Here is a 20,676-nt window from a genome sequence, read left to right on the forward strand (position 1 = left end):
TATACTCTGCTCAGGCCTATGATTAAAATCCATGCAAAAAGCTCCTTAAATGAATAAAAGCTGCATGTTTTTGCTGCGAGGAGACAGAGCGAGCCACTGCACCACCGTGCTGCTTGCGGAGTTATCCATGTGGCAACTTTAACCTTTAGGGTAGCCGAGTGTCCGTTTGCCCTCAGAAAAGTCTGTCACTCACTGGTGTGAGACTGAAGTGCTGTGTGACCTTTATATTATTGTGCAGAAACAAGAAAGAAATTAACCCCTGAAGGCATCGGATGTGGTGCCATATTTCCGATCATGCATCTTTGTCTCTCAGTGTGTATTGCATGAACAGAGAAACCAGTAGGCCATCAAAAAAAAAGAAAGAAAAAAAAAAAAAGAATATGGGTTTAAAGTGAATCAATGTACCAAGTGTCACATTTTAGCTCTGGTGTGGCTGAAATTTTGACTATCATCTTTTCTGTCTGTGCCACTTGTTTCAGCTTGGATTTCTCTCCATTACCTGGAGGAGTTTCGTCTTTAACAGACTGAAAACTCATTTCAACACAGCTGACATTTCACAGGCACTCAGGGCCTTTTTAAATCTACACACTCGAGTTAAAGTCATTCACAGGAGACAGTTTACTCCCGTCGGTCCTGTAGCCACACAGCTGCACTGCGAGGCAGAGAGAGGAGTGTTCAGAGGTCAGTGCAGAGGTTTAAGGACTTTAACAAATAGACTTGTCTTCAGATGTGTGAAACACTTCACTTAACACAGCCTCTGGTGACGACATGTGTATGCATGCATGTGCTTGTGAAGGTGATGGTGTTAAAGGGCATACGAGTTGACCTTGACCTCGTGCTGGTGAGGCCCTCGGACAATTTGTGCCCTTTAACATTTAAAAAAAAAAAAAAAAAGTCCTTAAGCTTTCACTTCTTTTGGGGGGGGGGGGGGGGGGAATTTAAAACCATTTTTGTGTGAAATCCATGTGAATGCATCATCCACTAAATGGCAGATGTTAGAAAGTCAGAACAATAAACTTTTACACTCATGAATAAACAACCTGAACAAGACATATAAAAAGCATTGTTTAATGTACAGAAAAGATTATTAACATTTTCTGCAGGCAGACAAATGCACTTAGCTTAAAAAAAAAAAAAGAATGAACGTGGTACCACATCTATGATGTTTTAAGGTGTCTGAGCCTACACAGTGATGAGTTAACTGGTGTATCAAAAGTCTTGAGAGAAAACTGCAGTATCTGCCATAAAAGCTGTAACAAGAAAAGAAATTAGGAATGCAAAGTGCGGAATTACAGTTAAATTACCAAACGTAGTGGCAAGTCTTCCCACATAATGCTGCAATAATAAAGAACACGCTTCACATAGCTGTGAACCCCCTGATGAGCTGTACTTTGATCCACGAAAACACTGGAATATTAATAATAGGTACCGTGTTAGAAACCCTAAAGACAAGTCGCAGTTTACCATCAATTTTATAAGGCCCCTGTTGGACACATACACACCACTTAATGAATTAAAATGCTTGTGAATCCTAAATAAATGTGAGTCATTGTAAGGCTTTTAAAGTAAGTGTGAATGAAAAAACCCCAAACAAAACACTGTTGGGCCCAACAAGGAACAAAATCTGTCCACAATGTTTAAAAGTATTTTGAGGGAACAAAATGAGAATACCAAAATGTGGATGCTAAAGAGTTAAAATGCCATGAAACACTTTGTTTTGAATACTTCTAGTGAAAGAGACGTGAATCCAGTGGGAGTCGAGTGCAACAGGTTAAAAGCATGTGCCATTTAAAAGAAAAAAAAAATCTATAACAACAATTAAGATTATTCAAGTTTTCAGAGGATGTTGCACTAAGAACACGCCGTCTTTTCACAGTCCTGTGAACGTAACATACTCCATCTCTTGGCCTCTCCCCCAACCCAGTGCAAACTCCGCCTGCACAACAGCTACACCACCAGCAGGGGGCACCAATCTCACGTCATGGCATTGAGGAAGAAGGCCAGAGTGTCACTTCATTAGCAGGGAATACTATTATCACCAGTCACATTCATTTTAAAACGGGTACCAACACTTAAGTCCACACGGGAGTCTGGACCGCCCTCGCTGGACTAGACGTCCGTGGTGCGAATGCCGTCGTCATCCAGGCTGAACGGGAACGTGCAGCCGGTGTGAGGCTGGGGCTGCGAGCGGTGCCTCCGGCGTCCGCTCGCCGCTTCTGCAGACGCTGTGAGAAGGCTGGCCGACGATGGAGGAGGCGCGCTGGGGCAAGGGGCTGGGTTGGAGAGGGAGTTAGAGGAGGAGGAGGTGGATGAAGAGGTGGAGGAGGATGAGAGGGAAGGCAGTGTGGGAGCGGCGCTGAACACGCTGTCGTTATCTTCCGCATCGAGGGCCGAGGGGTCACACTGTGGGACGGGCGTCCACGGCTGCCAACCCGGCGCTACCGAGCAAGACTTCGCCAGCGTGTGTCTGCGATCCTCGCCCTGCTGCCCACGAGATGCACAGGACGCGTTGTGACTTCGATAGAGAGAAGATGGACGCTTAAATGAGAAACCCTGCAATTAGAGACAAGACAAACAAATAACCGTTAAGAGAAGAGTTAGAATTGGTTTTAAATGAAATGCTGTTTGTGAACATTCCCAGTAATCAAGTCATGGCAGAGTAAATCCATTCTCTCATGAGGGGAAGTGGCTTTGCTTGATCTGATAAAGCTGTTCCAATGACAGGTGGAACGTTTTCAGACCTAAAAGCAAACCCAGTTGCCTTCATGACCAAATTTGACTGACTTCTTTACCTTAGGGGGACCTCTGAAATCCTGGATCTTCAGCTCAATGTCTCTGATCCACCCACGCATCTCCCCTGGGGAGTCTGTCTGTGAAACAAAGTGTAGAGGATGAAGCCTTACAAAATCAGGACATTTTATATTTTGATAGTAGACACTGTAAACTGAGACTCTAATCTTATTTCACAGCTGATATTGTGCTTTACAGCGATGAAGTGGTGCCAAGTTCATTACTTTACTTGAAGGAATCTTAAGGTATCTGTACTAGTAACAGTTATCAATAACAAAGCTGCAGAAGGAAAGATCAACTTTTCATCAATAATACTCTAATCCTAGGACTTCTGGCTTCGGGTTCAAAAACAAAATTTTCAAATGGAAACTTTTAAATGGATATCCAAGTGTTTGATACGAAGTCCATACAGGTCATTCATTACCTGTATTTTTTATTTTGAAAATTATTGAATTTCTGTCATTGGTAATTCAGCTGGTGGATCCAATATGACCAGATACATCATATAAATAACAACAGTTATGTGTGCTTGCATGTCAGTGAATACAAATCCCATCTACCACCAAAACATAAAGTTTGAAAGTGCCCTAAAAGATTATCATGTAAGTATACGATTTTTACTTTAGTATCCAGGTCTAATTCTGAACCTGCACTTGATTTATTTACGCTAAATCAGGGCTTTTACTTTAAAAAAATTAAATAAAAAAATCTGTACCTCTACCTTTTGTACTTTTACCAACTCTGCTGAGATGATCTAAGCCACAAAAAAATGAAATAAGCAGTAGAAGCATTAGTGCTTAGTACAGGATTGAGGGCAGTTACTCTGAGCAGAGCTGCACAATAAATTGCAAATTTATCATCATGGTGATGTCAACATTTGCAACATTCACAGCCAAAACATTACGTATACCTCACAAGTAATCTTTGAACTTCCTTTTAACATTGAAATGGTCTATTTTTTGTACAGAAAATAATCCTCTGATATTTTGGTCCATAATGATGTGTCAGGATCACACGTTTGCTAAACTGAATAGTGACGATGTGAATATTTTCTTCCACTAGATCCCAAAAGTACTTTGAAATCTGGTAATTGCCATCGACGTACGGTGAATTCCTTTGATACAGGGTGGGGTGGATCTGTACTTTCATGTTCTTCAAACCAATTTCTGAACCTAATATCTAAATGTCACAGCAGAACGCATCAGAGCAGGCAACGCTTTCCCAATTCTATATTGTCCAATTTGGGTGAGCCTGAAGGAATCGCAGACTCAGTTTCCTTCGCAGAGTGCAGTGACGCCCGGTGTGGTGCTGTGCTGCTGCAGCACATCATCTTCAAAGGTAAATGTGTTGTGCGATCATCAATAGTCTCCTACACACCCTGGTTGTAAAAAGTGGTTTTAAAATTTGTTTCTTTTGTCATCACAAACCAGTCTGTCCAGTTTCCTTTCAGCCAAAATGCCGGAGCATTGTCCCTCACTGGACATGTTCTCATCCAGACTATTCTCTGTAAACTCGTTTGAAAATCCCAGCAGAACAGCAGATTAGGTCATCTGGCAGCAACACCCATACCTGGTTCAAAGTCACTTCGATCATCATTCCTCACTTCACTTCACCAGCTCATCTTGACCTGATCTAATTGTCTCAGCACACTGAGGTTCTGCCATGTGATTGGCTGATTAGCATTAACAAATATTAGAACATTCACTTGAGGAAATACCCAGTGAGTATACATATTACTAAACACAGCCTGAACTTAGTTGACCAGTTACACGAGGCCCGTCTGCCCGAAGATTGTGTTGACAACTAATCATATCTGACATTTCTACATTACATCTTACCTGCTGGTAACAAGCCAGAAAGACTAAAATCATTGAATCATTACTTAAAACAGCAAAGTCAAACACTCTGCTTCAGGAAACATGTTAATGGGAACTGCAGATGCACATGTAATTTAAAAAAAGAAATGAATATTAACACAGCACAGTTAAAATTGGGTCCAAGAAGAAAAAGAGCACAATTATTGGGAAGCATAAATCCAGAGCCCAAAGACAGAAGTATCATTTATCCAAGTGTTTATTTATCACAACTCACTTTGGCGTCTCAATACTCGACAACACTATTCCATGTTTAACCTCCACTGTGGTCCAGGACTTGTGGTGAAGTGAGTAGATATAAGATTCTCTCATTTCTGGTTTCAGGTCTTAACCTGGGTCAACCTTTACCTCATGTGGTCACCTTTTCTCCTCAACCGTTATTCTGGCAATATTTATAATCAATACAAAGAATGGCATAAAGTAACAACAAAGAGTTTTCTACGTGAACTTTCAAATGTACAGATTTTGTCATTTTATTTAACTTGTCACCGCATTTACCAGAAACTAACCTTGATAAATTTTCTTTTTCTTAAAACTGAAACTATTCAATTGATGCATTGCAGGAATTTGTGTCTGAGCAGGTATCGCTCTCAATCATCTCCAGTTTTACTTTCTACTTTTAATTTAAAATAATTCTGTTTCCACAATATCATAACCACTGTTTTGTAAGTTACTGTAAATCAGTACGTACTTGCTGCTAATAGTTACAGCTTCAAAAAGTGGTAGTTACTTTCTAATTGCAGGAAAAAAAGTGAGCCTTACATTTACATTTTTCCCCAATGAGGATGTCTTATTGTAGCATTAAGCAGGCTCCATTGCAATGAGTTATTTTGTGGTCATATAGGACTCAACTTAAACTTAAATAAAAGATGTGTGAACTTGTGATGACTAGAAAAAGCAGCGATTAAGCAGCTGAAATGAACATGTAGGCAGCAACAGAGAGCTCTTATAACGGCAAGTTAATGTTCATTTAATGCCGTTAATACATCACATGTCTTGTGGAGGCCTCCTCATGTTCATGTTCGATACAGTTAGGCATTCTTCATGATGCAGTCAGGAGTACTGAATTAGTTCAGGATCAACGAGACTTTCTTTCCTCAGTAAACAGGAGTTTAGTGGAATATTAACCAGTAACCCAAAAGCTTCTGCGAACAGAGAGGAGTCAGCTCCACAGCTGTCGAACAACAGAACGACAACACCGAAACGTCGGTTGGCTTCTAATGTGGTTTTCTGCCCAAACAATGGTCAAAACAATTTCTGTCTAATTTGTTTTTGTTTGTCTCACGTTTGCCAGGCCGCCTTTCTCTTCCTGCACAGACAAACAAAAGCGCTCAGGCTTGCAGTCTCACTCACTCTCCCAGCACTTCCCATCTGCCTTGACCCCCCCCCCCCACACCCCTCTCAGTCAGCTGTTCTCCCAGGGGGAGGAACAGGATATTATTGTTGTTATGGTAACAGATGGCTGTGCCCATTTCACTAAAACAAACTTTTCACGCCCCTAAGAAAGAAGGCCTGTGCCACACATCAGCAGCAGTGCATTAAGAAAAAAACATTGTCGAAAACAGAATGCCGACTCCAGCGAAAACACAGCTGCGCTCTTTCAGCTCAAGTTGATCGAGTAAAAAACAGAACACGTGAGGGACATGGGCTTCTATGCTGCATTAGGAAAAACAAACTGGTGAACATGAAGAAAGGATTTTACCTGTATGTAGAAAGTTCTGGAGCCGGTGATGATCTCAAAGAGGTTATCTCTCAGCAGGAGATCCCTGACAGACAAAGACAAAGATGATTGCCCGTTTAACCGGCTGAAGAACAGCTTCGTTTCCAATTGACATTTATATTCTTCATGTGTACAAATTTGGTTAAAATATACAACAACACAGGATAACCACACTGCACAAAAACAACCCCCATAAGGTTCAGTTTTCAACCGACATTCTTTTTAAAAAGAAATTATACATCTCAAATTGTGTAACTGTGGTAATGGAAACTGAAAGTAGACACAAACTTTAGTAATGTTAGTTCTTTTTTTCTCTAATGTTGACAGCAAAACCACACCAAAAGTTGTAAAATCAATGTAATAATAATGACATAATATAAAGTGTAAATAAAGTATAGTTGTTGCATCTATGACGCAACATCCCAAAAATACATTTACATACTGGGGGGGGGGGCTTTTGCATGTGCTTCAAACTTCCCCTCTTCATGTTCCCTCTACTGTCAGTTTGTGGACACCCCCGGAAGTCAGCATTCGATCCTGATGTTGTACAACACAATTCAAACTCTAATCTGGACCGAGCAACAACTCCAAGTAAACCATTACAGATAATAAGCTTGTCTGCGACTGCAACATTTTAAGGCCTCCTCACATCTGTTCATGTGTAAATAATGTATTCAGTTGAAAAAAGAAAACCTGCAGTTGACCCGACACGGAGGAGGCTCTGAAAGCACTGTGACACTGTGTAGGGCGAGTCGCTGGTATGATTGGGGAAGCATCCAAAGAGGAAGAGAGACTATAGCAAGTGGTCATTTTATACTGTGGTGAAACACATCTATCCTAAAAAGAGTGGCGTCTTCCATGATGACAATCCATCCAAAGTGTATGAAGGGCAACGGATGCAGCTTTCCACATCTAAATCTAATTGAATACCTGTTTGACATTTTGAACTGTGAGAAATTGCTGTACACCTCCCGCCCAACACAATATTTACACTCATTGGCGAGCTCGTCTTAAATCTCAGCATCAACATCCCAGTGGGCTGAACAGTGAAGTGACGTGTCAGAGGTAACAACAAGCTGCTTCACATTAAAATCAAAGGGTTTCAGCTCAATGCACCCTACCAAACTACCGCTGCGGCTGTAATTTGCATAATCACAGAGCTGGCCTGGTTACTTCAATTAAAGGTTAAATTACCGTACATCTCATCTTTACACCAGGAACCTCTTACTCAAGTAATCTTCTTTTTAGGTGTTTGTTAGGGTCTCATGGTAACATGCTATTAGGATCCCAAAATCTGTGATCAGTGTGTGGAAAAACTGTGCACTGATCCATGCAATTTAACTGTAAACATGAAAATAAGAAGCTATTCAATGCAAGATCTCATTTCAGCTTCATTCACTGATTTGGACATCAGTGATACAAGATACTACCAACCATGCCAATAGCTGCAGCAGCATGTATAAATGGGCGAAAGGTAACACCTCTAACATGTTTCATACTGGATCTGTCCTCACAGAAATAACCTCACATGCATGTTTTCCCTGAGGGTGGTTTTTGATTTTCACTTCTTTATTCCCAGAGTCTAAAAGCATGTTGAGTTATTTATAGAACCATCGGGGTTTTTTTTAACGGCGGCACAGTAAAACGTGAGGATAATGTGTTAATATTTGGGCAGGTAAATTACTTTCTTTTTGAGACCTTTTCATACGGACCTGGCAACCCTCAAATTCTAACCCTGCTTGGTTAGTTCAGGGTGGGTGTGAACGTGTTAGGAGCAGGGTTAGCAACTAGTCTACCTTCCGGGCTTTTCCCAGGTCATGCTCTGATTGGGAGCCGCGGAAATGTTAACTCGGCTCAATCACGTCGTCAAATCTGATTTAGTCTGGCTGTGAATGTGTGTGGTTGTTTGTCTTTCCGTGTTTGCTCTTGTGTGTCACTGGCGACGCATCCAGCTTTATGAGGAACGGTACATTTTATGGTGGAGTGGGACGAGTCCACCCCTTCAGTTCTCCAATCCAACCAATAAATCCTGTCCCGTACACATCTATGGGGGATTGATAGCCAGATGGAGAAAAAGCAGAACTTTGATGGTGATGACTCACCCAGACTTGACGAGGCATTCATGGACCTTCTGAATGTCTTTCAGTGGTATCGCTCGGAGAGGGTCCTTGTCCTGAGGCATTTTCCAACACGATCAGACAAAGAACACAGTCACTCGCTGCAACAGCTTGAGACACACAAACGTCACCAGTACATAGAAAGAGTCTCCTCACCATCTCAGATTTGTAGTAACTGACTGCGTTGTCATCCAGGGTGAAAAACCGCCTCTTCCAGCTCTTCCTCTGAAACACACACCACATAACAGTTTCCACACACACACACACACACACACACACACGCTGTTTTCACTCAAACACGGAGCTAATCTGCTCTAAGTCGGCGGGCACTTACCACATTTCCTTGTTTAACACAGTAACCACATCTCAGCACGCCTGGCCTGCTTCCCTTCCTCTCTCTCCCCTCTGCCTCATCACTCTCATTCTGAAACATTTCATCATAACCAGCTTCATTATTCATTTAAGCAGTCATGGTCACTGCCACCACCACCCTCACCATCAGTTATCTCAGCCTGCAAACAACGCTGCATGCTTCTCATCACAAATGGAAAATTGTGTTGTTTTCTCTTTGTTTAATGCTTCAGAGACATTTTCCTAGTTGTGGCTTATTGCCAGGCTACAGCCTTTAGAGATACTACTGGGTATAGAAAGTTTGTGGAAAGCTTGTTACCCCATCAGTGTCACTGTTGACATTTGTAATAATGCATTATTGTAGCTCCCTCTACTTTACCTGGATGCGGGTGTGGACGACAACACCGCCGATTATCTCAGTCTTGTAGGCCTGCTGTCTCTTCCCTCCCTGCCTGTCACTGATCACTGTGCTCACTTCAGACCTCTGGGGTACAGGACAAGACTTCGGCACCTGGGAACAAATAGGAAGTATAAACAAGCATATATAAACTTTGCAGTTGAATTACATTACATCTAGTATGTCGGCATATTAATTGTTGGTGACCAGTAAAATGAGAATATTTAAAATACAAAATCACACATTAAATATGAACCTAAACAGTTCAAGCATAAACTGTCTCACATTTTAAAGAAAACTCACCATAATATATGAAGTAATATCACTTTATATTCAGTGATCTGCCTTTTACTTGTATGATTTGATTTGCATCATGTCAGTTTTTCATTTTAAGCTTCTACACACAGCATTTCATTGAGGCCCAGGAAACTGAGAAAAAGCGTCAGAGAACTGCCCTCGATAGGGAAGTGAAACCGATCATGAGCAGGGCGGCTTCCTGTGTCACCCTGCAGGTGAGAGAATTAAAAAAAAAAAAAAAAAAAAAACAACCCTAACTCTTCTCCGTCTCCAGATGCCTGACAGCGCTTATCAATAAAGCTTCAGTTATTTCAAACACAAATATGTACAAATATGAACTGCATGCTCACACCCTCACCACAGTGACCAGTTTTATCTTGTGTTCTTGCAGATTGACAATTCCCTCATTCAATGCGTGTGAGCAACGTGCTGCCATGTGAGCGCACTCAGGCCAAACTGGTTTTTAGGCTCCCCACTGTAAATTATAGCTTCCTGCGCTCAGGTGGAAACAAATCCCCCTATCAGTAACTGTTACTTTAGCCTTTAATTTACTGCTTGTTAGACGAAGCCATGTGGTTATAATGTAATGTTAAAGAATGATGTTATAATGTGTGTGTGTGTGTGTGTGTGTGTGTGTGTGTGTGTGTGTGTGTGTGTGTGTGTGTGTGTGTGTGTGTGTGTGTGTGTGTGTGTGTGTGTGTGTGTGTGTTGTACTTACAGTGATCTTGCTCGCCCTGTTGAGTGCCTCCACCCAATCCCTCATGTCAGTCGCATCATTGGCTTGGAGAAAGTACCGCCGGGAGACGGCATTGATGACTGCAGGGAGAGAAATCAGCCCCACGAGTATCGACACTGTATAGTTTCAAGTATCACTAGAATTTACTTGTACGTTCTCTCTGAAAACTCACCAAAGCAGAACTCTGTCTTAGGTTTTTGCTTTGCTGTAGCTTCATTCACCTGAGAGAGAAGAGAAGAGAAGAGAAGAGAAGAGAAGAGAAGAGAAGAGAAGAGAAGAGAAGAGAAGAGAAGAGAAGAGAAGAGAAGAGAAGAGAAGAGAAGAGAATCTTGTATATGAGTGAGTGTCCAGGGAGGAGCAGTCAGCACTGTAGTGCTCCTAAGCCAGATGTCATTATCTCTGGTTAGCTCTCCAAGCACACTGACATCTGGAAAACTTCACAAAGTCTGCTCCAGCTCGGTGCTGCATGTGACTGCAAACTGCAGATAACTGAGGTCTCATGTGTCTGTGAACCCTTGAATGATTTTGCATTTGTGCACATTCTGGGAATTCTTGCGTCCACACTTCTCAAGCGTCTCCATTTCTGTACTTGCAGTCACTGGAGGCGGCGCGTCTATACATTGTAAGGAAACGGCAGGAAGTTGAGAGGGTGTTTTTTACCTTTGAGATGTAGGTTAATTGCAGGCTGCCCACAAAGCTGGCTCCGCTGGGCAGGTTCTGCATGCAAACACAAACACACAAAAACTGGTCATTGGCTCAGAGTCCAAGGCCACGGGGTCCTATTGGTCAATTTCATTTCCTCTTGCAGTTTGTACAAGTATTTGTCATGCATGGATGTGTGGAGCACCTGAGGGTTGTCCATATACCAGAGCAGAACATTTCCCTGCGTGTCGAGGATGAAGTATCTTCTCTGGAAGCGGCAGCTGTTCTCCTTCTCCTCGATGTCGAGGAAGCCGCAAACACGGTTCAGCCGGTCCATGTACGGCATGCTGCCGCTATCACATATCACTGTGTTGGGAAGACAGAAACTCCAGTGAGACGGTCAGAGAGAGGGAGAACGTGGAGGGAAGCAACAGAAGCAGACAGACTAATGGGACAGAAAGGGAAAGACAAGCTGATGTATGTCGAGGATAAATAATCTTTCATTTAAAACACACACACACACACACACACACACACACACACACACACACACACACACACACACACACACACACACACACACACACACACACACACACACACACACACACACACACACACACACACACACACACACACACACACACACACACACACACACACACACACACACACACACACACACACACACACACACACACACACACACACACACACACACACACACACACACACACACACACACACACACACACACACTTCGTACTCAGCAGTTTTTCATGTGACGTGATTGAGGCTGAGCAGCAAACCCTGAAGCCCGAGGCTGAGCTGAGGCCCTCCACCACAGCCAAAAATTACAGACTGCACTCAAGATCTGCACACACGCACATTTCCACTGGCGAAGGACAAGGGAGGAGAGGGAGGAGAAGGGAAGGAAGGAGAGGAAAGAGCTGGAGAGATGCATTCGAGAAAATGATGCCATGCACATGAATCACGTAGCTGCTGACGGATTCCTAAACACAATCGAGGATCATTCAGCTCACACACTCAGGCATGCTGAGGATATTTCAATACTACTTGCTCTACAATATCACTTCAACCATTGAAGACAGAGAAGTTTTCCATTTTTTTTTAATGATATTTCAGAGAACATTTAGAAGGTCTCAAGCGTATTTTCTATTTTTGTTGCAGGCCAAAGTTGAAGACATCATCATGATAAATTGTGCACGATTGGATAAACCGAATATGTAAATCCAACACAGATTCAAAAGGTCATTAGGTTTCCTGTCTTTTAAATATATGAAAAAAAGCGTTAAAGGTGATGTGATGGTTAACTAGGCCACATCTGCGACTCATTTTTTATTTACATAAGAACAAAAATTTGAATGTGACCGTTATATAAAATATATAATCAGGACTGAATGGTTGTTCCTGTTTGACAGCACACTCTTGGCTCAAGAACTTTCAGAAGATGGAAATTATCAACATTCCCATGAAAACATTTGCACGCGTCACCCGACAGAGCAGCAGACAAAGAAATAGCAGCAGACACACACACACACACACACAAGCTGCATCTTCAAAGTTTCAGCACAACTCCAAGGGAGCTATTTTTAAATTGATGGGTATGAAAATTTTGAAACGGCTTTGAAAAAAATTAGTGGGCTGTGCTTGTGACGTGTAAACCCAGCAACCACTTTTCTTCTTTTGCCTTGAAAACAGGTCACAGATACAGAAGCATTTTGCAGAAACACTGGGTGAGATGGAAAAATTGAACATGATGACACTGAAGCTGCACGGATACCAGCGCTCAGAGTGGCACTCTCCATACGCACGCACATTAATTGACACCCCCCCAAAAAAACATTTCTGGTATCACAAAACATCTGGATTAACCACTACATGGATACACAGCAGCGAGCTTATGGCATTTTTTTTTCAACAAAACCTCACCAATGAATATAAACAGATAAACAGACTATCCACAAATTTTTAGACATGGCAGCTTTAAATTGCAGCAGGATGTCAGGCATGCAACAATTAATATAAACAGCATATGTGCATGAGGGCAGGCACGAGGTATAGATTACAGCTGTGATAGAGTTACTGTCTCTGACCACTTTTGGTGTACTGAACTGAAATCTGCCTACAAACAGATTCACACAAACTGAGGGATTAAATGAGTCTCTTCTCAATTGGGCCTGTGGAGGCCAGAATACCAGAAGAGTGTCTGACATATCTAAACATTTAAACTATAAAATCCACGGCAACATACACTCAAAGATGATTCACATCAAGTTCATATTAATAACTGGATGCAAAATAAAACTGATGTCCACAGCTTGGCAAAGTCTATTAAATCTGTTTTTGCGAAGACAAAAGTCTTGTCTTATACGATTAAACCTCAAACCCACATTAGAGCTTCGTCTGCATGAAATACTGTAATCATCACGTTGTCTGGTGTGCATAAAACAAACCCGATCAGACTAGAGCTTCATGTGAAGTGCAACCTCACCTATGACGGCAAGCCAAAGATTCAACCACAGACCAAAATGCTGATCATCAAGACCCTGACGATCAAGTCTGATGCTGAGGTGGACTGGAGAGGATAAGAAGAAGACGACTTGTCCATGGTTGGTTCGATGGTCCTAGAAAGTCAGTTTCGGACAGCAACAAAGCTACATGAGAACTGGTCACCTGAAGTTGTACCTACAAGAACAGGTTTTTTTTTAATTCTCTAAATGCCGAATTAATACTCAAACAACAAAAAAATGTGTTGCATTTGCCAAAGCCCACAGGTTGCATAAAGGATGGACAGTGGAAAAGTCGCACAAGGATGATTTTTCCTTTCTGTGAATGATACAAAACATGTTTTGGAAATAATCTAGACGGCTTTGCTTTCTATATCCAATTGATCAACTACGCCTTCAGCTATTTTTTGTTGTTCCTACAACAAGGACAATCAACAAGACTCACAAAGTGCTGGTGTAGATCCCCACTGACACTGGGCAAAGAGCTGGATACACCCTGAACCGGTAACCAGTCCATCGCACCAAACACAGAGAGACAGACAATCACACTCGCTCACAATCACACTGGGGGGCAAATAGACTGACCCAAGAACCAAACATGCATATTTTTAGACCATGGAAGGAAGCCAGAGTACACCACTCTGACAAGGCCGAGCAGGTATTGAATCCGGAGTTTTTTCAATTATGACTGCCTATACAAAATGAAATGTGTATGTTTTACAAAGTAAATAAAACAACAACACTTGAAGATATTTTGTAACCAAAACAACATTAGTCGGATATGGATTTTTATGTTTTTCAGTGGTGATCATGTGACAAAAAAAGGCTGATTTGACAGCTACCTGGTCCTCCTGGCTTGTGTCATGAATCCAGGTGTTGCGCTTTCAAACTTGAACCACAAATAGCTTATATTGGCACAAAAGCTACAGATTGGGGAGCCAAGAAAAAAAAATGACAGCAGGATGTTATATTTTATAATTCATGGGGATTGCCTTGCCTCTTGAACTGAACCAGTTTGCTGTCACTCAACAATCCTAACACAAGCAGTCGTTAAAAAAGTCTGTAAAGTGAACTGATGTCATTAAAGTTGATCTGAAACACTGAAACTTGTACAGAGGCTAGAAGTACCTCACAGATGTCCATTAGTCTAAATAATTTGGAGTTCTGCACCGTTTGTAGGACAAAACTTGACATTTAACGAGGCAAAATGTTAATTATCAAAGGAAATGAGAGAATAATTGACTATAAAACTTAATTGCCAGGTTGTGGACTCGCCAATGAATGGCGGCTGTGAAGTTTGTGGCCGTTTGCGTGAACAAGAAGTCTGTGAGGAAAGGTACAAGTGTGATCGTGGATGTTACTCAGAAACACCTGACAGACGGACAGACACGTTAGTTGAGCTCAAATGACCTGCACTGACTCACCAGATCCTGCAGACCCGCCACACCGACCGTACCGTGCACACACACACAGTCATAAACTGCTGTGTGTGTGTGTGTGTGTGTGTGTGTGTGTGTGTGTGTGTGTGTGTGTGTGTGTGTGTGTGTGTGTGTGTGTGTGCACTTACCCGCTGTAAGAGTCGGTGTGTGCGCCACAGCCAGCGCCCCGCGGCGCTACGACGCGCGGAGGAGACACCCGAGTTTGGTAAACACGAGCATGACCGACAAAGTTTTGTTTAACAACTTTTACGATCGGCAGACATCAATGCGGCCAGCGTGCCCAACACCCTCACGCGCTCGTCTATTTTATTAAGTGATCGGATTACAGAGGACTTGTCTTTTTTTCCGGGTTGGACGTTTTGTTATTAGAATAAACCAGCCCCGGATGTGATCTATGCGTCCTTTTAGCCCGGGCCTGGCCCTCCTCTTCCCTCTTCTACCCTCCTCCTCCTCCCTCCCTCCCTCTCTCCCTCCTCCTCCTCCTGCGGTCACATATGAGGAACTAACGACAAGCTTTTTATAATTGTACTTTGACTGTTTTGACAGTATCTTTAGATTCTTGTGGCCCCCCCCCCCCCCCCCCCCCCCATCTTATTTTCTTTCCAGATAAATACATGTGTAAATAAATGTCACTTTTTTTAACTTGAGGCTCCATGCAATGTGTTATGTCTCTGCTGTTATTCAGAGTGAAGATAGAGAAACACAAACCAGTCTTAATCAGGAAGACAGTGGAGTCTCTTTGTAGGTGAACCACAGGAGTACACAATGTCACACCAACATGGTCTATCGATGATGATGATGATGATAATAACAAGAATGGGCAGTGTTTACCACTCTCCCCATTATACATCTTTATTTTTGTTCTTCGCCTTGTCTTGAGTTTGCATGTTCTCCTTGTGCATGCCTGGCTTCTTTTCTTTTTTTTTAACTGGTATTTTAGTTTCCTGCCACAATAAAATTCACTTATGTCCCTTAATGCAAAGTTAATATAGAAGTTCCAGTTCACCACATCAAACTCCACAATTGATCAAAATGATAACAACAGGCACCTTGGTGTTGTAATTACTAAACGGTTAGTGTGCCTCCAGCATGAAATGTTGATTAAGGGTGCATGAAGTGCCTCCGGCCATCTTTGAAGCCGCTTCATCCAATTCAAGAGCGGAGTCCAGCTGACTACAGGGGATAACAGGATGCAACCTGGAGAGGTCGAACGTCTATTACAGCAAGGCAAACTCAGAGAAACCTAGAGGCAAATAAGTTTAGCCAATTAGCTTCAAACACAGGTCTTTTGAATTATGGGAGGAAACCAGAAAACCCAGAGAAGACCCACACATGCACGGGGAGCACATGCCAACTCCTGTCTTACTTGCCCTTCATATTGTGTGATATTTAGCTGCATCATTGTCGTGTTGCTGTGACACAAAAGCTGAGCTGTCCGCTGTGCGTTGCTCAGTCTGATGACTCCTTCACTCATTCAGTTCATCAGGAGTTACGGTTAGTAGAAAGAAGATGTCACCAGTTAAAAAAAAAAGGGGGGGGGGGGGGTGGATTCATGGTGTCATCGGATCATCAAAAAGCAAACAACAAAACATTCGAGATAAACTATGAACATGGAGACAACAGCAGGCAGCCTTATTGTAAGTGGGGCACTGTGATGTATAAGTATTCAGGCTCAATACATAGTACATCAGAGTTAAGTGCAATAGTAATAATGAAGACCAAAGCTTTGACTTATGCTGATGATAAAGATAAAAGTCGACAAGCTACACAGGATATATAGAGCAACTTGGTGCAGGTCCTGCAGGACCAACGCAACGAACCCACTGAAACGTAATTCGCTGAAACCGCATTACTATTCTTCATAATAGTTATGAGAGTTCAGAGCAAGAACCAACATGACCTGGTTTCACACGTGTCAAGATGTCAAGTCTGAAGTTTCTCTGCCACCTGCACAAGAGCTGCTTGCAAAACAAGGACTTAGTCCCACCTCTGGCTTTAACGACTATGTATTTTTACAGGGTTGAGTCTGCACTCTATTTTCTTTCCTTTAGTAAAATATGTGTCCTCCGGTTAAGAGGAAGTGGTTGCACATCATGTGATGTGTGAGGATGGAGAGACCTACCTCACTGATTTAATATCCTGTGGCGACTGCAGCAAACTGGAGTCGCTGTGAAGGAAGTCATGAAGGTTACTAAAACTTTCAGATTTTTGTAGCCATATCTAAAGGTCACTGTGCATGAACCTCTGCATGCTTTTCCATTGGTAACATTCATTTCTGCAGAATAGGTAATCAAATACCACAGTTTGAACTTAACCACACTTAAAAACACAGATAAGGTTCTGACAGTATCTTTTTTTTTTATTAAAGTCAGTCTGCATGCACAAAACGAGACAAATTATGCACTACGCACTTTATTGCAGTTATTTTTAAAAGTCATCTTTCTGAGTTTTGGATTGTCTTTGCAATTGCAACCGTTGTGTGATGTGGTTGGGTGGTGTGAAGGAAGCTGTGCATTTAAGCTACTCACGGAGGCACCCAGATACCTAACAAAACCACACCAGAGCCCCCCTGGCTACACCAGAGTAGGTGTTCTTCACTTTCTTAAACAGTTATTCACAGCAAATACTCTCGTTCTCATCCTGCTTTTCATCGTCTGAGACTAGAAATAAAACAGAAGACAACAAAGGTCACTATTCAAGTTTTTGATGTTAAAAAACACTAAAAGACAAATAAAGCTGCTGAAGTGCAGTTTATGTTTGTGGGAACAGCCATGTTTGTTGAACTCACCACCATTGGAAAAACATTATTATCATATGTTTGACAAAAGAAACACAAATCCCATAAAACTGGCTGGGACTCGAACCCTTCTCAACTTGGATGGATTACATAGCAATGTCATAAAGATAAAGGGAATAAATGGATGGAGGAATAGAAGGGGTGGAGGAGTTTAGAACTGACTAAAGGCCATACGCAGCAGCAGTGCTGTGACCAGCAGGACTGGGCTGGAGGCCACGGCCCCGGCACTGTTTCCGTGATGGTTCCCGTGGCTGTGACTCCTGTGAGGCCCGTTACAGTCATCACCAAAGCAGCACTCCATCTTGGCTCCGGAGCCGCCGCCGCCGTGAGCCTTGTCGCAGAATGCCTTGTAAGAGCACGACTTCATGACAGTGTCTGAAAGAGGACGACACATAAACAAACAGTTGGGATGACAGAATTTCCCCAAGGAGATTAGTAATGTATGATTAGTTCAATAGTGAGGTGGCAGTGGGAAGCTTTAGCAGGAATAAAGCTTCTTCGGAGTAATGCTCAGAGGTGGACAATGTGTTCAGAGGTGGCAGATTTCTGCTGTTCTATCGGGAGCTTCGTTTCAGACCTATTTAGGAGAGGAGGAGACACGTCCAGGAGATTTGGCGATTCAAGATGAGTGAGAAAAGCTGAATCATTGTGAAGCAGGACTCTAGTGGCGGAGAGATGGAGAGCGTAGAGTTTATCAGGAACAATATATATCATTGGTCAAAAAGGCGAACGGTGTTCATGCTCATGGTGCAGCAATCCTCCCCCGTGGCTTAGGGGAAGTCATGGTCACTATCAGTGAGACAACATTAGTGAATGAAACCAAAGAAAACATTTCAGGAATGTGACTAATATGAACGTGATCTTGTCGGCAGATAATACATCTACCACCAGTTCCAGGACACAACGAAGGAGGGTTTGTTACCAGACCGGTCAAATATGGATAATTTTTGGTTCCATTGTGAACTTTGAGAGAAGCAAAACAACCTTTGTGTCAAATCGACAAAAAGGGGCCGCATCAAAACACAGTGATAAAACTAAAAGACACATCCTGTGAGACTAGACAGACAGAGATACAGAAACAAATGTATATCTGCATATGCATTTCAGCCTCAGAGACACTGCACCAAACATGAACAGGGATGAACAACTACAGAGATACCCCTAAATTTAAGTTAAGTGTCTTTATTGATATTCAGTTGAATTTTCTGTCATCTTTTCATTTTGTTCAAGAGAATAGAGTTGATGTGGAGAAGGTTGTCAGTGAGAATATTTCAGGTTTGATCCTAAGAGGAGGCCTTTCTATATGGAGTTTGCATATTCTCCATGTTTGCACTTGGGTTTTGTTTATGGTTTCCACCTACAGCCCAAATATATTAATTTGAGGCTAATTGATTCTCTAAATGGAGTGTGAATGTAGTTGTGTGTCTCTGTGTTTGGCCTGTGATGGACTGGTGGCCTGCCAAGGCTCCCTGCCTCCACCCATGGTCAGCAGAGGTTGGCTTTGGTGACCTACAACCCTATATTTGGAAAACACAGTATAGAAGATGGATGATTGTTATCATCAAAGGTTCCCATATGTCACGAATCTGTTCTGCAACATGACATAAACCGTAAACATCCAGTCGAGAGTCAGGAGGAATGAATCATAAATCCAGTGTCAGTATTGTGCTGACCTCTAGTGAGCCACTTAGGTCACTGTATTTAAACCCAACCTGTGTGTGTGTGTGTGTGTGTGTGTGTGTGTGTGTGTGTGTGTGTGTGTGTGTGTGTGTGTGTGTGTGTGTGTGTGTGTGTGTGTATCTGTGTGTGTGTGTGTGTCTGTGTGTGTGTGTGTGTGTGTGTGTGTGTGTGTGTTCTATACTCACTGGGCCCTGTGATGGTGGAGCATGCGTCAGCATACTGAGGACAGGAAGTGGAGCCCTGGCGGTTGCAGTCGTCCTCATTGGACGCTACACACGTGTGACACTTGAGCGCGTGGCCTTCACAGACAGAACAAGACAGAACGTCTGGACTGAGACTAAGCATGCAGGTTCACTGGCTTGTGCGAACATAGGGAGAGACAACACTTGTTTGTTTACACACACACACACACACACACACACACACACACACACACACACACACACACACACACACACACACACACACCCCAGCTTCATGGGATTTTCAAAAACTTTCTACGGTAAATTTGAAATACAGTCAAAGCTGATAGATTGTATTAGTTTACAAATCTTTCCTCCAAACAAGCTGAGTGTCCAACACTTGCATTGTTGGACATCATCAAAAGATTTGCAGCGGATCTAATCCTTTCATCACCTCTGTGTTAAATCGGTCAGCTGCCAATCAGCTAAATATTATCCTGTTGTAACAAACACCCCAAACTCCAGTGCAAAAGAGACTTACTGTGGCAGGCCAGGGAGACGAGCAGCAGGAGAGTAAGAGCAGTCTTCATGGCCGTGTCTTCGAGAGTACAGAGAAGGAGTGGAGGAGCTGAGGTGAGTCTCTGATGGAGGGGACACCATCGGCTGAGGTGGAGGTGGCAGAGGAGGAGGAGGAGGAGGTTTAGTCATGGGAAGGTGTCTGAGGGCATTAAAGTCTTATCCATGTAATCTCCATCTATGCTGCACAGCCAGCACCCTGAAATAATGGACTTAACTGAGCGAGCTTTAACAGGGAGACACAATTATAGGTCAGCGTTACAGAGATTTCAGTCTGATCACTCAAAGAATGTAGAGGGAATTTGTTCGATTTGTATCATTTAGACTCAACAACACAGCTATCCTACCAACTGACAGCGCCTAAAGGATGGATGTTGAACGAAATGTGTGTGTGTGTGTAAAAAGTCAGAACTCTACATCACAGCGAGCAGTGACGCTCAAGCTGAAGCCAGGACACACAAACTGACAGCCTGATATGCAGGCATGCCCACGTGGAGCATTCCTGCAACAATCAGGACAGTCCCCATGTCAGCCGATGAAGGTAAAA

At 42.7% G+C, this 20,676-nt stretch overlaps 2 protein-coding genes across 4 annotated transcripts; both read right to left on the reverse strand.

The window, feature by feature from the left end:
• Window positions 1-1,052: 1,052 nt before the first annotated feature.
• Window positions 1,053-15,332, reverse strand: plekha2 (pleckstrin homology domain containing A2). 2 transcript variants are annotated; one of them, XM_080467119.1, is made up of 13 exons: window positions 15,023-15,331; window positions 13,440-13,572; window positions 11,130-11,290; window positions 10,943-10,999; window positions 10,455-10,503; window positions 10,265-10,362; window positions 9,232-9,363; window positions 8,836-8,925; window positions 8,658-8,726; window positions 8,487-8,557; window positions 6,367-6,430; window positions 2,793-2,870; window positions 1,053-2,553 (listed from the first exon to the last, which is right to left on the reverse strand). In XM_080467119.1, the coding sequence occupies exons 3-13, from the start codon at window positions 11,268-11,270 to the stop codon at window positions 2,110-2,112; spliced, it is 1,293 nt and encodes a 430-aa protein (XP_080323245.1). In that variant the 5' UTR covers window positions 11,271-11,290; window positions 13,440-13,572; window positions 15,023-15,331; the 3' UTR covers window positions 1,053-2,109. The 2 variants fall into 2 exon arrangements, with proteins under 2 accessions (XP_080323245.1, XP_080323244.1); XM_080467118.1 differs by lacking the exon at window positions 13,440-13,572 and having other exon boundaries at window positions 15,023-15,332.
• A 1,199-nt stretch (window positions 15,333-16,531) lies between these two features.
• Window positions 16,532-20,305, reverse strand: LOC308112359 (uncharacterized protein). 2 transcript variants are annotated; one of them, XM_080467837.1, is made up of 3 exons: window positions 20,095-20,273; window positions 19,557-19,670; window positions 16,532-18,066 (listed from the first exon to the last, which is right to left on the reverse strand). In XM_080467837.1, exons 1-3 carry the CDS (start codon window positions 20,141-20,143, stop codon window positions 17,843-17,845), a joined length of 387 nt encoding a protein of 128 aa, XP_080323963.1. In that variant the 5' UTR covers window positions 20,144-20,273; the 3' UTR covers window positions 16,532-17,842. The 2 variants fall into 2 exon arrangements, with proteins under 2 accessions (XP_080323963.1, XP_080323962.1); XM_080467836.1 differs by having other exon boundaries at window positions 17,229-18,066; window positions 19,557-19,697; window positions 20,095-20,305.
• Window positions 20,306-20,676: the final 371 nt, after the last annotated feature.

The sequence above is a fragment of the Lipophrys pholis genome (genome assembly GCF_963383615.2).
Source record: "Lipophrys pholis genome assembly, chromosome: 7".
Classification (NCBI taxonomy): Eukaryota; Metazoa; Chordata; class Actinopteri; order Blenniiformes; family Blenniidae; genus Lipophrys; species Lipophrys pholis.